Raw genomic sequence first — 22,300 nt, forward strand, 5'->3', positions numbered from 1 at the left:
CATGACGCTAGAAAGTTGAGCTGAATGGTGAAGTAATGAATTGAACAAAAATTAAAAATAATCTAAAATAAAATTGTGACTCGCTCTTTCTCTCCTGTGCTGCTACCTCTCCATCTCCCAGAGAGTTTATGGAAGAATGTTTTAGATATGGGGTTCATTTGGCCCACCTGAAGGACTAGTTTTTTTTTCTTTAAATAACCCAACTTAATAAATGTGATTCACTTTATGTGAAGTGGGATTGGATTTGCAGACAGCTATGATGCAGCTAAGAGGAGCAACTGCTGCATTATTTCCAGGTTTTACTTTGCAGTGATTTATCATGTAAGAATGATTTCATAATTCTTGATTTTAGAATGAATGTTCCCTATATTTCTGAGATGAGGTGGTCTATAAGCAAAAACTAAAAAGCAGCTGAAAGCCTGCATTTCATCCTGGTGCCACCTCGGATGCCTGTATCCTGTCTTCAGCGTGGGACCATACCTAAGATGATGAAGGATTCTCTCCATCTGGGCAGCGATAAAGACTTAACGCCGTGAGCATAGCTTCCTCTGTACCCGGACTGCCCAGCAACTTTCCGAACGAGTATTTTGCCTCCTGAGTTATCCAGCACACCACTATGAAAAGAAAAAAAAAAATCTTACACAGAAGAAGGTGCAGAAATACTGCCTGTTAACAGCACAGTAGCCAGTCTCTGTCTTTGCCCCCACGCACGAAAGGTTAAGGGAAAGTTTGCTTCAGCTTGCAGCCCAATCCCCAAGATGGTGTTTCCACGCCTGGCCTGGGCCCCTGGTCTCCAGGTCAAATGCCCTCACCCTCTTGGCTCTTATGACGCAATTCTCTTGTCCCCGGGCTTTCCCAATCTTGCTCTTTGGTTGTGTATTTTCAGTCTTGTCTTCTTAAATTTTTCTTTTAACTAATTAATTACTTTATTTTTTTTCTTTTTAGACAGGGTTTTGCTAGGTTACTAGCAAATCTGGTTTACTGTGCAGACCAGGTTAACCTCAATCTCTGAAATTTGCCTGCTTCTGCCTCCTGAGTGCTGAGATTAAAGGTCTGTGCTTATACACTTTGCCCTGCTCCCTAGTTTTTAATCCTATGGAGTTTCCTTACAGAGACTCTCTGTTTGTGGAAAACAAAGCTAACAGCATCTCAAATTCCCTTAGGAATTCAGCCTCCCAATGGGTGGTGATACCTCTTTCTGAAGAGTTTTCTATTCTCTCAGACTTTTGTGAAGGAACCCACTTCCTCCTTCCTTCTCTCCCTCTCTCCCTCCCTCCTTCCTTTCTCTGCTTCTTTGGAGACAAGGTTTCCCTATGTGTCCCAGGCTAGCCTCAAAGTTCACTGTGTAGACCAAGCTGGCCTTAAAGTCCCAACCTTCCTGTCTCACTGTACTCCCTCTCCCACCAACCCATGCCTGGCTTTCTAGTGACTTTCTGTATTCTTATTGACTCTGTATTTGCAGGTCTCACTTTGTTGCTCAGGTTGGCTTTGGGCTCCACCTGCCACAGACCCCCGAGGATCTGGGACTGTGACAGGTGCTAACACATCAAGCTTCCCCCTTGTTCTTTGAAGTAAGACTTTGTGCCGGGCCATTTCTCATTTGACTTTGACCTATCCCAGAATGAGTTCAGTCACTTGAAGGAGCAGGATAAAATTATTAATGGTACGTGGTTCTCTGAGGGAAAAGGGGAGGAAGAAGGAGACAGAGGGAAGGGAGGGGGTTGAAGAAGAGGGAAAAAATGAGGATAAAGAAGGAGAGTGACGGATCTCCCAAGGCTGATAATTGTTCCTTGATTTGTAGGATTTTTACCAGGTTTTATGCCCTGATGTGTAGGGACTGGTATAGCCATCTGCGAGGCAGGAAGCCCACCTCAGGTCCTAAGCAGCACTTCTACAATGTGGTTACCTTGCTCTGGAGTCTACCATGGCTCCTCGGGTATCTGCAAGTTATGGCGTATGAATCAAAAGTACCAGGATTTGCTCCTGTCAACACAGACCCTTCCCTCCAGGGGTAAGGTTGCCATTTCCTGCCCTCCCCACTCCACAGTGACTCAACAACTTTCAACACTCCAATTCCCTGTGGCCACGAAGAAAGTGATAATAGCACTTGACATGTAAAACACTTAATGGCTCTAAAATCATCTCACACTGTCTCACCGCCCTACCCAGCAAACTTCAGAGTCCTGGGGCGGAGGGAACCCTGTTATTTCCTGTTCCCTAAAAGCAGGCTGCTCCAATGAATGAGTCACTCAAGGTTTTGTAACCAGCGCGTTGCAAGAGGGGTTTGAAAGCAGGCCGGTCTTGCTGATCTCAAACTCCAAGTTTGTCCCTGTTGGTTGTGGTACTTCTTAGGGTTCAGGAGCACAGACACCTCCCCTTCTAATTCCTTGTCACTTCTTGTAGCCTTTATTGCTCCACCATGGAGTCTGGCTAGCCTCTGCTCACTAACGCCCTCACCATCCCATTCACATGGCTTACATTGTGCTGCCGCCTTCTCTGGGTCCCCTCATTGCCCATGCCCTTCCTCACGGAGAGCCTGATGCCATCTTGCTTCTGCTGCCATCTTAGATTTTTGTGCTCATAACATACTTGGTGATTTACCATCACCTCTAAAGATTTCTGGAATTAAGCTTGCTTCTTAAACAAGTGAAAAAAAATTTTAAAGCAAATTTACAAATTATAGTTATGTGTATAAAGATGTTTCACGTGCATATATGCATACCACATGCCTGCCTGATGCCTACAGAGGCCAAAAGAGGGCATCGGAAATCCTGGAACTGAAGTTACAGGTGTTTGTGAGCCACACACTCCCAACCCTTGTGTAGGTGCTGGGAATCAAGCTTGGGTCCTTTGGAAGAGCAGCAAGTGCTCTTAACCACTGAACTCTCTCCAGCCCCTGGGAAGAATAACATTTTACTTTTCTATGTAAGAAGACTTATCAGTGGTTTGGGGCAGGGAGCTCTTACACCAGCTCTGGGGAGCGAGTTGTTAAGCTTTTAGGATTTCACGACCCAGTTGACTTGACATTGAGGGTTTGAGACCAAACATCCTAAGAGTAGGCTAGTGAGATATGTCTGCTTTCTGACGCCTTACTGGAGAATGGGCTGTTAAACATTTACCACCAGATCACCAGACCTCAGCTCTGCACAGTTGTATGCCTGGCTTTGACGTTCACCTCAGCTCTGCACAGTTGTGTGCTTGGCCTTGACATTCACCTCCTTCCTGACCCTGGTGCCTGAGGTCCGAGATAAACTGAGGGCCAGTTCCTCAGATTGGAGAGGGAGGGTAGACCACTGAATGAAATGTTGAGTGGCCCTTGTACTGAGGATAGGCACACACTCAGAAATCTTCAGGAAAAGGCCTTGCACGGGGAAAATGGTCTCCCTATTGCTCTGTCTCAGGAAGAGCTCTCTTCACCTCTGTCCCTTTACACACATGGGTTAGAACATGCTGGATGACTCAGTGGGTGAAGGTGCTTGCCAGCTGTGAGGAACTCTTCCTCCCTTCCCTTCCGTTCCCTTCCCTTCCGTTCCCTTCCCTTCCCTTCCCTTCCGTTCCCTTCCCTTCCCTTCCTTCTTTTAAAAAATAATTTATTTAACTTTATTTTATGTGCATTGGTGTAAAGGTATCATATCAGATCCCCTGAAACTGGAGTCACAGACAGGTGTGAGCTGTCATGTGGGTGCTGGGAAGTGAACCCAGAATCTCTGGAAGAATAGCCAGTGCTCTTAACCACCGAGCCATCTCTCTAGCCCCCTCTTCCTTCTTTCTTCCCTTCCTTCCCTCTGTTCTTTCTTCCCTTCCTCCCTCCCTCCTTCCCTCCTTCCTTCCCTCCAGTTCTCTCTCTCTCTCTCTCTCTCTCTCTCTCTCTCTCTCTCTCTCTCTCAAATCAAAGATAGCCCAGCAAGGACTCATGTTTTATAAGCCTTCTCTGTCCCCTTGGTGTGAATTAGCCTGCTGTGTCAGGGTGAAGTCACGCTCGGCCAGTTGGATGAGATGCAGTCACAACCCGAGTCAATGACTCCATAAAACACCGGAGCCACGTGGGCCCCAGTGTGTAGCTAGCCCATTTCGGCTTCTGGTTCATCCTTTTTACAGTAGGAATTGACTTGCTGTGACACTGTCAGTTTGTGTGTTCCCTTGCGTGGCACTGGTGTCATTGCTAACACCAGCCTAGCCTGATGACCCAAAATAGAACCCAGAGCCCATGTAAGAAAAAGCTGCACGAGACAGTGTGCATTTGTAGTAGGACTTCTATGGAGAGACTGGAGGCGGAGACTGTAAGGAGCCTTCAGAGTAGCTCATGCGCCATCTAGCCCGAATTATGAGGGATGGCAGAAACAAGAGAGACCCGTCTCAGTAAGGTGGAAGGACAGAGCTCCCCCATATTGTCTCTGGGCTCCACACACAGGACATGCCATGTTTGTGCCTCCCCCATGAATGAATGAATGAATGAATGAGTGAATGAATGAATGAATGAGTGAAAAAACAAATATATAAATATATAAATGAAGGGTCTGTTTGAGATGAGCCTGAGCCCAGATATGTGACCAATATACCTTTGTTTTGAAAGAATAAAATAAGGCACTCTTGAGAAAACGGTTGTTCACGATCCGGTGTATGAATATCAAATCCTTTAATCCAAGCTAACTTGGGTTTCTGAAGCCAGGTCTATTCTTGGCTGCCTCCTGCTCTGCCTTTGGAAGGGAGACTCTGGCAGGGGAGGAACTGAGCTTCCACAGAGCACACTCCCAGAGTGGTATGTCTCAAATCTGGCTTCCTGAAAAACAAGATTCTCTCTGTTTGTGGAAAACAAAGCTAATAGCATCTGAATTCCTGTTAGTCCCTGAAGACTTCTATTCATCCTCCCAATGGGTAGTGATACCTCAACTTTTGCTACTCTCTCAGACACGGGTCCAAGGAAACCACGATGATTTTTGGTTGCTCACAAACAAGCTGCGAGTCTTGTTCTGATCTCATCTGTATTCTTTTCACTGACTTCTTACATCCTGCTCTGCACACTGGGCTTGCAGAGCCCTGCTCCTCCAAACATCCTTTTGGGTTTCCTCCTTAGGCACGTGTCCATTCCTCTTAAAGCCTTCTCTAACCATGACTCCTGCAGAGAACACATAGGGCCTCCCTCACTCCACACACTGGATGGTGCTGGGCCCTGTGGTTCTTATGTAAATGTGTGATCTGGAGCTCTGGGCTGGAAGTCAGGGACACAGGGACTCTGCTATTCTCTGTGCAGCTAGTTAGCAATGACATTGACTTCGCTGTGCCTAAGTTCCTCTTCTGACAAATGGGTGCTAGTGGTAGTCTTGAATTGAAATGAAGCTGCGAGGAAAGAGGACCATGGAACGGTTACTCTTACTCATCATTTAGATGACATCTTTGGTAAGGCCAAATTTACTATATGGTTCTGTTTTGCTTAAAAACAAACAAAAAGCAAAACAAAAAAGATAAGGGTAAGAGGAAGCCAGAATGTGCCAAGAAAGAAAAAAAGAAAAAAAGAAGAAAAAAGAAAAGAAAGAAAAAAAGTGAGGTATCAACTGTTTAGGATCACAGCTGGAAAACCAACACGCAAACAAACAAAAAAATCACTCAAGGCAGGCTCAGCTTCTGTAGCAAATATCATTGTCTACACAGATACCACACTGTCTGTGCAGGTATGGACCATAGAATACTATTGACGCTGGTGGTGTGTGAAGGGTGTGCAAATGTATGTAAGAACGCACACAAGCATTCATGTGTGTGTATCAGCATAGGATGCACAAACAAATGTATGCAGGAATGAATATTATATGAAATATTGGGGAGCATGTACTTGTGTGTTTGTGTACTTGGACTTGTGTAGATTCCTATATAAGCTTGTTTCCTGTGTGAACTTGATTTCTAGAGGGATGCAAACTATTTTCATTACCTTTTCTTGAATTAAGTTATAAGTTAGCATTACTTTTCTGGAATATTCTACAGCTTATATTCAATAGAGTGTTTGTAGTCCGGCTTCCACCAAAACCTTTTCCCCTCCTATTGCTGTGTGCAAAGGATAAGTATATCTAATATGGTCTCCTAGTAATTCTTAAACTGTATCTTATGTGCAGTGTTTTGTTGTTTGTTTTGTTTGCTTACTCCAAATTTCATAGTGGACTAACTAGCTGCCATCAGAGGAGATTTTTAGGTCATTCAGCAGAACAACCAATTAGTGTTTGTGCAAATCAAGAAGAGAAAAAAAGAAACCAGAAGCCCGAACGATTCAGACATTATTTAGCATGCAGGCCTTGCATCCAAGGCTGTGCCAGCAGCAGTCATGAGCAGCAGGGTGGGTCTGGCTTACAATCCCTTACTCCGATGCTTAAGAATATAGCCTTAGAAGATCCACGCAGGCTATATTCATCCGATGTCTTTTTTGTGTGTTTTTGATTTTGAAGATAGGGTCTCACGTAGCTCAGGCTGGCCTTGGAGTCCATGCAACAGAAAATAACCTGTCCTCCCCGATTCTCCTGCCTCATACTCCCAAATACTGAATTACAGGTGTGCACAGCCACACCTGGCCCTGTCTTTATCTTGAAGGCATGCCTAACAGCAGCAGACACTTCAGAGGAGAATTGCTGTGAAGAGTGTGGAAGCTAGGTTAGCTGTGCAAAGTGTTGGCCATGTGCAGGCTCACTCGATCGCCAAAGATATTAAACAAGCACACATTCCACTGTGTTTGGCTCTCGACGTAGGGAAAAGAGGTCTAAGGAGTCTGTGAAGATCAATTTGCCTTTCTTCATTTAAGCTGTGACTGAGTTCAAAGCATGTCATGCCTCTCATTGTCCCTCAATCCCAAAGTGACAGCTAGACAAATGGAACCACCTGTCACCCTCCTCTGTCCCCGGTCTGTCACCATAGCTCTGGTAGCTTCTCTCCTAAACTTCTGGTCATGCCCACCATTTCTTTGCACATTGCAGGCAGGAGAAACTGTGTTGTACAGGGTCAAGAGCTTTCTTTTCTTTGCCATGGTCATGAAAGAATACAGTTCTTCCTTCCTCACCAAAGGGGAGGGGGGAATACAGTGTTCTATCTGCTTCTATAGCTCGTCTCTATCATCCACATTCAATCCTTCCTTATCCCCTAATATTTAGCCCCTTTTCTCTTCTCTTTTCTGCATGTTATGTTGTATCCACATGTCCATATGTTATTGACAGGATTCAGAATACGTTTTTTTTTTATTTTTGGTGGTGGATATATGCATAAAAATACACTTAGCAGTGACAGTATAGACTCTGATGTGACATTCCATAGCTTCAGTTCCAAATGACTGTCCTAACTGCCTACATGTTGACAGAATCATAAAGTTTTGGGGTCTGATCAATTATGGTGTGTGATTTGGTTTTCATTTGCAATTTTTAAAAAAAATTATGAAATTTAAAATTAAAGAAAGGTGGGGGAATCCATCAAATTCTGTAAGAGCGCTGTGAAAGCAGACGCAGGACCATGCATAGCTTCTCGGACAAATTTCTAGACGGAATGCAGGAGGCGCGGCCAGATTTGTACATTTTTGCGTACTAATGACCGCAACCCTGCAGCAGAGGGGCCCCGCTAGCTCTTTGATCACTGATGGTTGAGTAGGTCGCAGTCACTCACCTGTGAACCGCGGCGCCACACACGCTGGAGTAAGACGCGTAGACATCAGTACCGAAAACGTGGTATTTGGGGTCCTGGCATCCTGCTGGGCATTTCACCATGAACTCAGAATTGATGATCTTTCCAGCTTTGACATCACAGTTGATCTGTGGTACAGCTGGGAACACAAAATGAGGTCAAAATTAGCCCCTTGCTGTGTCAGTTTCTATACGAGGTGACATGTTAGGTCATAAGTATTCGTTTACTTAATCTGTGAAAGTCTGAGTCTGAATTAACCCTGTATCCATCCCTTCCATATGATGAGGTAAAGGAGGCATAGCGAGAATGTTCCTCAGACCAAAAGAATGATGGCATCCGTTGTATTGAATTATGCTAAAAGAGAAAAATAATAAAGGCCAGCTCCTATTCTGGTTTGGACAACCAGTTCATTGAAAATAATTTGGAGAAAAGAGCCACCTCCAGCCATCAGAATGTGATCTGGAATCAGTGGAAGGAGGGAACTACTGGTTTTCTCAATGCCCTGTGATTTTCCCAGGAAGAAAAAACTCCTAAAGGAGGCAGGAAAGACATTCCGGGAGACAAACAAGAAGAGTGGGGGTTATAGAGCCAAAGATATCAGAGATTAGGTGGCCTGGACAGCCAAGAGGGAGAGAGAAGTAGCTAGGCTGGGCCAGGCTCAGGGGATCTATGAGCGATGAGGGAATACATGGAAGGTGTTTGGACAGGGAAAGCTATGGTCCTGGAGAATCTCCTTGGCCTAGACGTTGGCTTGCTATAGGACCCATCTTTGCCTCCAGCAGAGTGTATCCATTCTGGTCTCCTGTGCTTTCCTCTTTGTCACAGCTTCAGGAAGGCCTTGTGGACTGGAAAGTTTACTTGAGAATACGCACAAAATCTTTTGCTGGCGATGTCTGAAAAAGGGTTGGATGCTTCTCTGAAAAGATTTTTTTCCCTCAAAATAGAAAGGTACCCCCCCCCAAGTCACAGCTTTGGAAATTGTGGGTTTATACAGGTCTGTGAGTTCAAGACCAGCCTGGTCTACACAGTGAGAACTTTTCTAAAAAAAAAAAGAAAACGAAAGAGAGAAAGAACATGAAGTTGGATGGCGGTGGAGAAAGAATATGATAGAAATTTTATTTTGTTCTTGAGTGTCTGCGTGACTGCACTCGTCCGTGTGTGTGTGTATGAACATATTCTCAGACGTCCGAGGAGCCAGGCGAAGGTACTGGATCCCTTGCAGGTGGAGTTCCAGATGGTTAGAGCAGTATGAGGGCTGGGCACCAAACTCAGGTCCACAGGATGGAGCAGCAAGGTCTCGCAGAGGCCAACCCATCTCTCCAAGTCCCTATGCTACATGTCTACAAGAAGCAGAGCTCTCCCTGTGGGTGACTACAGAGTTCAAATATTGATCATCTTCGCGAAATATTAAAGATTCCCTACAGTATCCGATATTTAGATAAGCTTTAATTCTTTCACTGTAAAAACGAACAAGCATATCCATCTCATTAACACAAACTTGCTTTTGTCATTAATAAATGATAATTTTATGATTATTGATAAGTATTTTATGTATGTATCTTTTTATACACCTGCATACTCAGGTGACAAAGATTTCACAACTGGGTTGTGAGTCGGAAGTTTAAGAAGTGTGCTCTGAAGGTCTGCTGCGGTGGTGCGCACCTTTAATCCCAGCGTTCAGGAGACAGAAGCATGCCATCTTTAGGACCAGCATGTTCTCCACAGCGGCTTCCATAGTGCGACAAGGCTACATAGTGCGACAGTCAGCACAAACAAACACACCTGCTCCAGGTGACTCTACCAGTAGGAATGCCTTCAGGTCTGAGTCCTGTTTTTAGAAGAGATTCCAAACGTGATTCTAAACCATACACACAGCCCAGTAGGGGCATGCTCACAGGGGTGCTGGAAGACATTACATGGGAGTCAGGATTGACAGAAAAGGGCCGGTGAGGAGGAAGAACTCAGAGGGAAGGGGTCTTTTGTCTCTCCTAGCAGCGCTGTTGTGAGCCCTGACACCAGAGGAGGGGGGCTGCACTGGGAAGGTTAACTTGCCATAGAGCTAAATTTGCCAAGAACTTTCTAGGAACCATGTTACCCTGGTAGGAATGGGCCGTCCCAGGAGGCGATGAAGGGGCCTTTGGTGGAAGCCTGCACGCAGAGCAGTTGTAAGGGGTTTCTATCCTGGGTAGGAGGTGGAAATTAAACCCCTCCCAGTGCTAAGAGCCTGTGATTACACAGAGATTCAGGAGCTCTGCCAGGCCACCCACCCTCTGAGTTACTGAGATGTTCTCAGAGTTGTTAATGCTTTCCAGCTGTACCCCAAAGCGCATGCTCCTCCCCCTCCTTAACCCTAGTGGAACCGAATGAGCAGTTAGATTTCATTCAAGTTGGAGGGAGATCGGAAGTTGAACTCCTGCTCCCCCTTGAGCCCCCCTCCCGCCAGCTTTGCCACTCAGGGCTGGGCCAGCATGGCGCTCCTCCTGGGAGCCAGGGTTGAGCTTGATCACAGGCTTAAGCAATTTGTGGTCTACATTAAGAACGGCAGCTCCGTGCTTAAAACATTTAGTCGCATCCTCCCCACCGAAGTTACTTCTTTTTAACCTTCTGTTCTTTTAGACTTTGATACACAAGGCTGGGTCTACTATTTGGAGTCTTGGAGTATACATTTTCTTTTTTTAAAGACAATTTGGGGACAGAAGATGCCACTGTTCTCTCTCCACTGATTAACTAGTTGCTTGGTCCCTGGGTCTAACTGGGGCCCTCAACTCCCATTTCCTCCACAAATTGCTCTTAAATATGACTCCTTTGGATGGGAAGAAAACAGCAGACTTCTGGGTCTTAGCTATCTGAAGGAAGAGATAGCAAACCCTGTGGATTAGGATTGTATCCTAATGATACTTTAGCATTCTGAGATTTTGGATCTCCTGGAAGGCTAACCAAATCTTTTGGAGTGGAATAAGTGAAGCCAGAGCTGGAAATGTATTGAATGAATACTCAGGGTATTTAAATAGGGCATGCTGTAGGATTGTCCATGAAATCCGGGCCTAGAGAGACAGATGGAAATGCCCCATGGGAGTATTTTGCCTCAAGTTAATCAATTTTTTCCTTTTTTCTTTGAGAAACATTTTTGGTCTCTCTCTCTCTCTCTCTCTCTCTCTCTCTCTCTCTCTCTCTCTCTCTCTGTCCCTGGAGAAATTTCAAGCACAATATATTGTCTGTCCCCAGACTGATTAGCGAAGTTGAGTGTCTGAAATAACTTTGTCCCGGGGATGAAACAAATGAAGGGCAGACGCCCACACAACTTTGGAAAAACCAGGAAAGATGGCGAAAGATGGCTAAAGGTCACATCGCTGGTAAACTTAAACCGAAAATGAAGCCAGAGAAAGTGAACTAATTAAATTTTGCAGAGTAATTGCCAAGATCATTGGAAAGTGTAGTCAGTGCCCAGCTAGGAAAAAACAAGGCGTCTTATATTTTTCTGACAGCAGTTCTTTGAGTATATGAAAATATATTTTTGTAAATTTTTTTATGGTATTTTCCCAGTTGCTTGTGAAGAGATCTGTTTTCTTGTAGCGAACCTTATTTGTCTCTACTTGGCGACAGATGAAATGACTTTTCTTTGCTTTGTAAGTGGGCTGAACCTTCACGATACACCATTTACATTCATTTTTATACTTTCCTATTCTTAGTTTTGGATTTTATCCGCAAAACCCATGAAACAGGCGTCTTTAAAGAGAAGACTAAGCGAGGAAGCCCCGGCAGCATCCTGCTCAGGAGTGAGGGAACATCAGACACCAGGTGAAAACTTTCTCTGTTGCTATCCCCAGGCGCACACACATAAGTTCTAGAAAGATTTCTTCCCAAGAACATTCAAAGAAAACAAGACAAAGCCGCTCCCATCCTGCTGCTGTGGGGGTGAAGGAAGCCATGGAGACACAGGGCAGAAGTCGCGGAAACCTGGGGCATCCCAAGATGCTTACCGAGCAATTTGGGCCAGGCTATAAGCTCTGCTTTTGTCTTCACCTTTACCCAGCTCCTAAGGCTACTTTTCTTCCTATAGCCACCACCATGTTCATATTATAGCATCTCGGTGGCAGCCGAGAAGTCCTTCCCAGGGAGCCTAGTACAGCCACGGCGGAAAAGAAGATCTCTTGCAAACCAAATGAATTGAGCAATCAGGTTCCAGTATATCACCCATATTATTACAGATGTCCCATTTCAGAACAGAGAACTGATGGTCTGAGCCAATATTTTAATGTATAATTATGACTTTAAAGGAGGAAGCCAGGAATTGTGGCAAACATCTGTAATCCCAACACTCAGAAGCGGAGAGAGGTAGATCACAGTGAGAGACCATACACAGTGAGACCCTGTCTCAAAAGCAGAACAAAATAAAGCAGAGAGAGAAAGAGAGAGAGAGAGAGAGAGAGAGAGAGAGAGAGAGAGAGAGAGAGAGAGAGAGAGAGAGAGAGAGCGCTCCAAGTGTTCATGCTGTGTGAGCCTCCTGTCTGAACTAATAATGGCGGGTTTTGGCAGGTGTGATAACCAATAAGCCAGGTTTCTGGCAGGTCAAATCAGACCGTACATAGACTTCTTATTTTACTGTTCATCTTTTCCGTGATCCCAGAAAAACCGCATTACTTCTGGGATGAAATTCCTTATTAATTAGGGAAGGCCTTTGTAAGCTCGCTCCGTGGTGCTAATGAAGAAGAATTACCACACAGAAGAGCTCCTGTGTGAAAAGTTTTCATATTAAGCTTCATTTCATTGGGCTGCGGTATTCAACTAGTTTAAAATTTGTACTTTAAAGAAAATTACATGGAGAGTTATTAATTTAATGAAATAAAAAGAACATCGACTTGAAGACAAGCGTGTCCTTCTTGGCCCTGACCTTTCATGAAGAGGTCACGTGCATTCTTTATTTGGGGTGATTTGAAAATTATTCTTTTTAATTTTCTTGAGCAGTTTTTTATTATATAGAGTTTGCTCAAAACTTATCAGTAGCTTTTTGCTGCCGTTAAGAAAAGTTTGAAGCTCATTGAGCCCTTGTCCCAGTCTCTTCTAAAGGATTTCTGGGCTTCCCGATACTATATTTCACTTTCCTAAGTGCGTGCCATCTTGAAACATGGCGTGGATCACTGCCCACACCTGAACTCCGTTCCTCCTGCTCTGTCTGTTTAATTGCTACTAGGTTTTTCAAGGTCTTAGCTCCAGTTGGATCATCACTCATCTAGAGCATAAACTTCAAGAGGGCAGGGACTTTTTTGGCGAGGGGGGGGAGTCTATTTTGTTCACTGGTGTTCAGTGGAATAGCAAATGAATGAAGCAATCTATTTGAAAATCCTGTTTTGTTTTGTTATTTGTTTGTTTTTAGACTTCTGATTCTGTCATTTCTCTTTATAGCAACCTTGGTTCAGGGCACATTTCACGTCTGGACTGCTAACATAATTGCCTACTTCCTGGCCTTTTTGGTCTAGCCCCACCCTTTGTCCCAATCCTTTCTTCATGAACAGCATGGTGAGTCTTGAAAAAAAAATATGATCGGATTTTTATCATTCTCCTGCTCAATAGTCCTCGGTGGCTTTCTCCTGTCCTGGGACTCATGTCCAGCCTCCTTAGCTGCAAGGGACTGAAGGGTTCCATCCCTGGGCTTCCCTTTAATTTTTTTTGCCACAGTTACATGGATGGTGACAAGGTTCCAGACAGCAAAGATCTAGGAGAACAAAACACCAGGGTTAAGATTTTGATATAGGAATAGTCTCTGTGGTTTGGAGAACATGTCAACGCCTGTGGGCTTGGAGCAACGTGATTGAGAAGACATCAGCAGGGACCAAAGCACACGGAACTTCACAAGGTCAAAGCCTGCCATGGGTGTCTTCATCAGAGCTCTTTCTAGGACTGAGGAATACTCTTTTCAGTGGGAAAATAATGTCTTGACAAGTTCGTTGAACTATTGAAGTCTTACTGGAGGGGGTGTGCTGTTCTGATGAGGAAGAGGGATGCTGTGGGGCGGTTTGTGGGGGTGAGCATCTGAGCGCAAAATGTGAGAGAGACAGAGGGGCAGGAAGTAAAGTCCTGGAAGATCTTCCTCCATGAGGAGGGGCCCATCGCTGGCCCTTGAAAATCTATAGTAATGGGTCAGAATATGACAGAAAGTCACTTCTAGGGATGTTCCTTTTTTGTAGGCAGTAGTAGTCCTGTGTCACAGGGGCAATGGGACAGGAGGGTCACAAGAAGATAGGAATGGCTAGGCAGAGACATTCATGAGGGCATAAGCCTCAGATTCTGCAGAAGCCACTGGAAGAATTCCAGACTGTTTTTTTTTTTTAAATGGGCACAACATTGCTTTTGTCCAATGTCTGAAGGATAATATCTGATGATGTCACTCCAAACCTTGAAATTACGGCTTCTCAATGGTAGGGCTGAATCTGAATCCAGTAATTCTGAATCTAATTCCACTGTACACTCAACTGAGCTGGGATTTAACTGTGAGTGTGCAGCACGGGAGATCCTTGGTCATGAAAGATTTGTCAGGAAGAATCTACGTAAGAGGCGCTCGGAGGAGAGACAGACATACAATAGAAATCAGTAGAAAGACAGTTGAATAAAAAGCTCCTGTATTTTTTGTTTGTTTTTAAAATACAGTCTCACTGTGTAAATGAGGCTGGCCTAGAACTCAAAAAGGGCTTCCCGCCTCTGCCTCCCAAGTGCTGAGATTAGAGGTGTGTGCCACCATGCTCAACAAAAGGTACTCCTATTACTACACAAAGACATGCTCAAGCTCTAAGCCCTTTAAAAAGTCTATAACTTTCCTCATCATTGCTTCCTGCCAGGTTGAGAAAATGCCTTTGTCCATGTGGAAGGATGGGTGGCAGAAGGATGGATGGAAGGATGGAGGGAAGGATGGGTGGCAGGAAGGATGGATGGAAGGACAATGAGTAAGGACAATGTGTGACAAGATATCTATAATTTCCCGGTGGCACACAGCTTTGGGGTGTCTGTCAATGTTTATGACTCACCCTTCCGGTCCTAAGGTCAAGGTTCTGTTAGTTCCTCCTGGCTGTTGTCTCTTCCATAACCGAAGTTAAAATAAGTAAATGCTTCTCTAGTTTAATCTTCCAGGGCCATTCTGAATTCAAACATCACAGACAGATACTATTGGGTGAATGCAGGATATGTAGAGTAAATATGTTGTATGTATGTGTGTGTGTGTGTGTGTGCATACACAGACATACACATAAGTCTGTATGCTCCCCCTGAACACATGCAAGGCAACTCACTAGAGCAATTTTCTTCGTGTTGTCTTCCTGTTATTTCCAAGAGCCAGGTACTACAGGGTTTGTGCTTCACTGAAAATCTGCCACACAGAGTGTCAGCTTTCTTTCTTACCCACCTATCCCAAGGTCGTCTAGAAATACAATCTGCCTTCCTCATAATCTGAGGAAAGGTACGCACAGCCATCTGTGTAGAGAATAACCAACACTGGCCAGGAGTCTCAGGAAGGAGCAGATACTGAAGATTAACTACAAGTTGCTAGATGTGAATTTCCCTAAGGAGCTATGGAGCTACGTGCCTCTTCTATGCAATCCTCCACCCAAGAGCTGTTTTTCCTCGCCAGTGTTCAACACACCCAATAACCAAGACCCAGAACAACGACTTCTTCATTCTCCAGGCAGTGTGTCTGGAGAGCATCCATCCTCTCAAGGTTGCTTTTCCAATGTAATAGGACTAACTGATGGGTGTGAATGTCTAAACTAAAGACTGTATGCTTCACCCCAAGTTAAGCCCATTTCAGCAGACTCCTGTGTAATGATGTTACTCAGAATGAGGCTCATGTGCCTGTGGAGAACATCTTCTTCCCTTTGCTGACTGCTGTCTCCACTCTGTACATTTCCTGCTCAGGGATTCCTCAGGAGTATCCATCCTCCAGCCACAAAAAAGAAAAGACAACTTCTTGAGGCAGAGCCTGTCTGATGGGTCTTGACCCACTTTCTACTTGTACCTTCCAGATTCCCCTACACCAAGAGCTTGTCCTGCTGTTCCACTGTCTCCTGACCTCTCCCCACCTTTGCTCCCCATGAAATCAGTTCAGTGGAGGCAGGCAGCTTCTCGGCCTACTTCTGCCTGTAAAACTCTTGGTTTTCACGTCTTGTTTTGAATCTTCTTTTGTGAAACCACCCTGAGTCCTATTGTAGACTCCTTGTTTGTTATTCTCATGTAACCTTTACCACATTTTATTTTATGGTGATTTTTGTTGTCCATTGTTCTGCATATCCAACTAGCAATTACCTAATGAGGACTAATTATATATTCTTGGTACTTGGGACTTTTTTTGGGAAGGCAGACTACATCAAAATGCTTAAAATAATATGTGGTAGGACTCAGAGGGTGTATGACACACGCAGGAGGCATCCAACCTAGTTATAAGTGTGTGCTGAAGGAAGGCATTGGGGCCAGGAAAGCCTTCTCGCATACTTTTTGGGGACAAGAAGGACTATTATCATCTTGTCTAGTATAAGATTGGATGCTTGCTGAAGTCTGAGCTTTCTAAATAGACAGCCAGTGATGTGCTGTGTTTTGTTGACCATAGTGGCTATCACCTGGGCAGTACTGTTGTCCCTCTTGACACTGCTCTGCCCAAGCTAATCATTTCTAGAGGTTTTCCGGGGCTCCCCTGTGTGTGGAAAAGTCTACTGATGAGATTTTACAACTTAAAAGCTATTCTGCCTCCAGCACAGACAGTCTGCCAAGTAGAGATTGTTCTAGAGTCTTTGGTGGCCATAATTTATGTGGAAACCTAAGATGAGTTTATTACAGTATGGGCTGAAATGCCTATGAGTTGAAAAGTAGGCTTGTTTCGGTTGCATAACCCACACATAAATGAAGTTAGGGTCACAATCCACAACCATTCTGTCATTATGCGGAGCCTTCGACAATCAAGAGAAATGGAGCAGCATTTGGGCAATTTGTTAAAAACTGCTTGAGCAAGCTTATGCTGACTGAACCTACCACGAAGGTGCCTCTGGGCAGGGTTAGATTTATAGCTTCAAAATGTACCGAGAAAATGAGAGCCTTGGAAAAAAAGTCACCTCTAAGAAGAAAGTGTTAAAACTCCCATTAGTACAGCAGGGTCAACTTTACTTTGGACTGCATACAGAAAGTTAATTTATTAAGTCACCAACATGCAATTCTCTCTATATGTAATTTTTTCTTTCTAGTATTCTAAAACAGTGGCCAAACTTTTGTGTGCTTTTCCCCCTGGTGTCAAGGTTGTAGCACAAGGGATAGAGTTGCCCAAAGATAACCCTCCCCCTGTGTTTTGGGAATTACTATCTCTAAGTCCCCCTTACTTGAAGGAGTTGTTTTTTTCTTGCTCAAAGGCCGTGAAAACAACAAACAAACAAATAGTGCTCCTAGGGTGGGTGCAGAGGAGTGGGTCAGTAGGCTTCAGTGGGGGAAATGTTCCTCTTCTTCAGCAGCTTTTGGGGGAGCATTGTCTCAGAGCAGCAAGAGTGTGATGCATGTATCCTAGGGAAAAGCCCTAAACTCAAAGTTTCCTCATCTCTGCCAACAGCTGGTGTTCAGGAAACAATGGAGTCGCCCACCTTCTGTGGAAGACAGACTTGGGCTCCAAATCACGTGAACAATCTCCCTGAATCTTCCAGACGACACCCAAATGTTTTTGGGGCTGCAGCCGTGGGGGTGGGGGAACCACTGTAAGTAAGGAATTTGAATTTGAATTCCCAGCTCCATGACTGCCAGTTTGGAGTTAGACTTGATTTGATTTAGAAAATCAAGTAAAAAGTCGAACTCAGTGGGATTAAGAAATGTTTATATACCGAACGCAGTTACTCATATGAAAGCACAGCATTGACTTGGAATAAATGAATGGTCACCTAGAAGCCTGAGGAGGGTCTGTGGCATGGCTGTTCCTTATTCCATCCCCACGTCCCTCTCTGCGGTATCTTCATTTCAGATTTTCTCCAGCACACGCTTAGGATTGTGTTCTAAATCTAAAGGGTCTCCAACAAAGTTCAGTCAGATCCATAGCGACAACTGGAGACCATGGGCCAACCAAAGAGGTGGAAAGAAGGTAAAGAGGATGAGAAGAAAAAGAAATGAAAAGCCAAGGGTGTAAGGAAGAGAGAAGAGCTCCCTACCGAAGATGGCGTCTGAAGATGGCGTCAACCCCATGAGTAGGCAGAATAGACGGATACACTGGTCTGCCAGCATTCTCAGGCCAAACCAGAGGAACGAGCAGAGGCTCTTCTCCTTCCTATGCCTTCCCTACATCTCTTCTGCCTCACTTTGCTTTCCACTTCATCAGCACTCACTCCTCCACCCCTCTTACACTGCCAAGGGACACTTCCCTCTGTCCCCACTTCCTGTGCCATGCCTTACCCCACCTGCTAGAGTTTAAAGACTGGCTTTGACAACCAGTGGCAGTCCTTAGCACTCGAGCCTCCAGGAGTCTCGGATAACATCTGATGTGCTGGAAGGTTCTGAGACTTGTCAGATGAGCAATGCTAACAAACTGTCTCCCCATCGCTATTTCATCTCTGCCGGTTGTGAAGACTTTTGATCTTAAAAAAAAAAAAAAAGTCACTGGTGGAACATGAAAGCTTCCAGAAGAGAGGAGGGCAGAGGGAACTGCAGAGGACCTCTCTAGATGGTCTCAGCCTTTCATCCTCAGACTCTCCAGCTTTATGAAGCGTGTCAGAAACCCCTTGCTCATCAGACAATAGATGGCTGTAGTTCTAAGTCAGTAAGACTCTGGCTGGTCTGGGAACTTTGAGAATCTCATCTGCTCTTCCATTGGGCCCTACATAGTTTGTTCAAGGACCTGCTTCTATTGCTTTGCATTTAAAATCCATGATAAGATAGATTCTGAGATCTCAACTGTAAACATAAGATGGCCAAGATTTCTTTGTTTAGTGACAAGGAAGACCTCTACCTCCCTTCTCTTTGAGAGTATGAATGTACTATAGGCCAGTAAAATAGGCCATTGTAGGTCAATTCTTGCCCCATATTTCAGCCGAGGGGAAAGGCTGATCTTCTGAATTCATGGTTCAAGGCCTCCTTAGGCACTGGGACCCTTCAACACCTGTAGAATGAGCTTTGCATAGAAGTACACAGAAGACAGGCACAGCTGCATCTAGTAACCTCTCCAAGAAATGTGAGAACATGGAACTGTCTTCTGTTCCCCATCTGCATCCATGTATCTCTATTCAGGCTTTATAGATATGTCCATGCTGCCTACCTGTGTGCACATGGACATATCATGTCTGCTCACTGACTATCTCTGTCTTCTCTCTTCATATTCTGGTATTTAAGGCTGTTATAGTGGTAGGCAGGGCTGCTTCATCCTCTTAATGCAAACGTCCTCACTTGTCTCCTCGGAGAAAGATACTACCCTGATTAGGTCAGACCCCAACCAGTTTAGAAGGATGTAATTCAGTTCTCTCTCTCTCTCTCTCTCTCTCTCTCTCTCTCTGTCTGTCTCTCTCTCTCTCTCTCTCTCTCTCTTTCTCTCTTCTCTCTCTCTCTCTCTCTCTCTCTCTCTCTCTCTCTGGATGGGATCAGGAGGGAGATTAAGGGAGACTGGGGGAGGGATAGGAGAGAGATGTGCGGGGATGTACAGAGACAGGCGAAGGTGCTGGCTCTTTGATTTGGTTCTTGTGACCTTCCCATCTGGGCACCACTCCGGGGGACCTCCAGCTGTGCTTCCTACCTTGGTTTCTGTGAGTTACTCCAGGTCCTGTCCAAATCCTCTTTTCTACTTAAACAAATTGAGCTTGGATTTCAGCTAATTGCAAACAAAACAACCTGTTCTGAGCCACTCCCCGCTGCCTCCCACGGCCTCATGATGAAGTCCAGATTCCCACACAGGTGTGAAACCCTTCACCACACAGAACAGCTAACTTCCTACCATTGCCCAGACCCCTTCAACTCCTTCTGTGTATTTCAGCCAAGTTGAAACTTTCCTTTTAAATTTCTTTGGAGGTTGTGGGGGGTGGATTGGGACAGAATCTTGTTTTGTAGACCAGGTTGGCATTGAACTCATGATCCTTCAACCTCAATTTCCCAAAGACTGAGATTATAAGCATGCACCACCACGCCTGACCAAATTTTTAAGCTGTTTTAAAATCTTCAGGCCTTGAGCATGTCCCCCGACCCTCACCCGATTGTTTGTAATGCCACTCCCTCATCTGCTTTATCAGAGTTCACACACAATTCCTCCACACAAAGTCTCATAGTTCTGTTAGACCTTTACGTGCTATAGACTGCTGTATTGCTCTTCTTCCTTCCTGACTGGTGTGTGAGCTCTGTGAAGGAAAAAGTGTGTCTTGATTGAGTTGTATCTGGGTGTCTAACACCAGGCCTGGTGCTGAGCTGGCCTCTGGTACATCCTTGCTGAATGCCTGAATACTGTGCCTTCCCTGCTGTAAGTTACCTAGTCCAGCTGCAGACAAGAATCGGAAGAATGAAAATTACCCTGGCCCCAAGCTATAGACTATAATTTGCAAATACTCCTGAGGTCAAGAATCAGATGCGTCCCTGGCTTGGGACTATTCTATTACATTTATCGTGTCTTTTCCCTCCCTTATTTAATGCTTGTGCTAGAGTTTCTAATTAGAGAAAAGACTTCAGGCATTTATTGATTCGAATGTGCTGCATCACAAGGGAGCTTTGGAGAATAAAACTCGAATTTAGCATATCAGAAATTCAATCCATCTGAGAGCTCTCCAAGGGGTTTGCCCTTGGGTTACTTAACACACACTTTCATAGTCACTGAGAACTGTTGTCATGGTAATCATGGAACTTTTCATGATTTTTTTTGTATCAGAGTTAATGAAGATACTGGAAATAACCCAAAGGAATCCATACTTGGGTGTGCATTTGTCTCCATATTAACCCAATCGTTGTTTTGAACACACATCTGCCCCAGTGCTGGCCCTCTTGGCTCTTGGTCCTGATGGGATAAATAAACAACTGCTTCTTTTTGAGTATTTCCACCTAAGAGTCTGTGGATGGCTGCCCTTTCGGTCTCATTCCAGCAGGAAATCCCACATGGTAGCTTTTAAGAAAACGAAGAAAAAAGGGGGGTGGTTGTATGAAGCAAATTTCTTTCTTTTATTTCAAATTATCCATGCTGCTGATTTCAAGACACTTAAATTTAATGCCTGTAAAGAGAGCCTTTGCTGTGGGAAGCACAGAAGACTGACTTTGTCTGAAGTCTTTATTTTACAGTTGCCTATAAACCTCCATCATGCCTTCACTTCTGGATCCAGAAATCCCAGCGCACTCAGAGTGTACAATTTCCATCTGTGTCTTGTTCCGCTGGTTAGTTCCCATCATTCGCTCTGTCCTCCCTCCCCAGTGAGAGGATCCCTTACTCTCAGTGAAGCATGTGTATGCGGCAATCAAGACATTTCCGTCTATTTGTTCCTTACCGAATCGGTATTTAAGTAGAGGCGTTATGTTACTGTTATTATTATTATTTTTGTGAGCTAGTATGTGCTTTTTTCATTCTTTCTTATTGACTGGAAAGAATGGGGGTGAGGTGGCCGTTTTTGACAGTTAGGAGCCATGTCAAAAATGGCGTACATACAATCTAATGATCTGGAGCTTTATTAAATTACAGCTTGATTTTGCTTAAGGGAGAGGGACTTTGGTCTCACGTGAGTAGTAATTAGTTTGGATTTTTTTTTGATCATCTTATCTTAACCAACAATGAAATTCATTTTTCTTTTCCATTGTTTGCATGTGGTATCTGTCAGGTACTTCTGCAATTTACCTCCATAACCCAGAGTTCAGTGGGGATAGAAAATGTCCCAGTGCTGCAGCTTGCTGAGTTCTTTCAGAGAGAGTTACAATCCTGATTTTCAGCATAGCAAAGAATTTCAGGAGGAGTCAGGGTGAAGCAAGCTCGGGTTTGTCCAGAAGACAGTGCACGCCCAAGGGGTGGGTAGGATTCCTCAGGACAGAATCCCACTTATGTGCCATACAGGAGCTGTTTGTAGCTATGGTCCTCTGTCTTTTGAAGTTAGATTGTTTAAAATATGTAATTTACAAACAAGTTCAAAGATTAAGCAAAGCCTAAAAATTAAGTTAAAAGAACCATGAATTCATTTGCTTATTTCTCTTACCTTCAACAATTTCCTTTTGTAAATGAAAATTTATATTTTGGGGTGTGTGTGAGATGCACATTGTTTAGGATTATGGATGCGAGGGGATGCTTAGGGGATTAAACTTGAAGGTGCTGTAAGTTTTAGCCTTAAGCTGTTTAAATACTTGTTTGAAATAGGTTTTGGATAAAGGAGCATTGTCCCTCTGTAAGTAATTCACCTCCCACTCTACCCCCACCTCACTATCCCCATGAGTGAAGAAGGTTTGCAGTTTCAGAGGGGACGATCCATAATAGTGGGGACTGATTACATTGTATCTGTAGTCAGGAGGCAACTAGTTACATTGTATCTGTTCAGGAAGCGACCGGTTACATTGTATCTGACTGGTCACATTTTATCTGTTCAGGAAGTGACTGGTTACATTGTATCTGTACTCAGGAAGCTGTGATCAGACAGGCTGTGGTGCCAGACTCTCTCTCTCTCTCTCTCTCTCTCTCTCTCTCTCTCTCTCTCTCCCAACCTAC

At 44.4% G+C, this 22,300-nt stretch overlaps 1 protein-coding gene across 1 annotated transcript in view; it reads right to left on the reverse strand.

Moving 5' to 3' along the window:
• The window catches only part of Vit (vitrin), a 120,280-nt gene that overhangs the window by 58,984 nt on the left and 38,996 nt on the right, over positions 1 to 22,300 (reverse strand). The window contains exons 4-5 of the mRNA XM_005360782.3: positions 7,630 to 7,786; positions 481 to 614 (exon numbers count right to left, since the gene is read on the reverse strand). Coding sequence (XP_005360839.1) covers positions 481 to 614; positions 7,630 to 7,786 — 291 coding nt within the window. The remainder of the gene's footprint in view (positions 1 to 480; positions 615 to 7,629; positions 7,787 to 22,300) is intronic.

Source organism: Microtus ochrogaster, linkage group LG3, assembly GCF_000317375.1.
Source record: "Microtus ochrogaster isolate Prairie Vole_2 linkage group LG3, MicOch1.0, whole genome shotgun sequence".
NCBI classification, from domain to species: Eukaryota; Metazoa; Chordata; class Mammalia; order Rodentia; family Cricetidae; genus Microtus; species Microtus ochrogaster.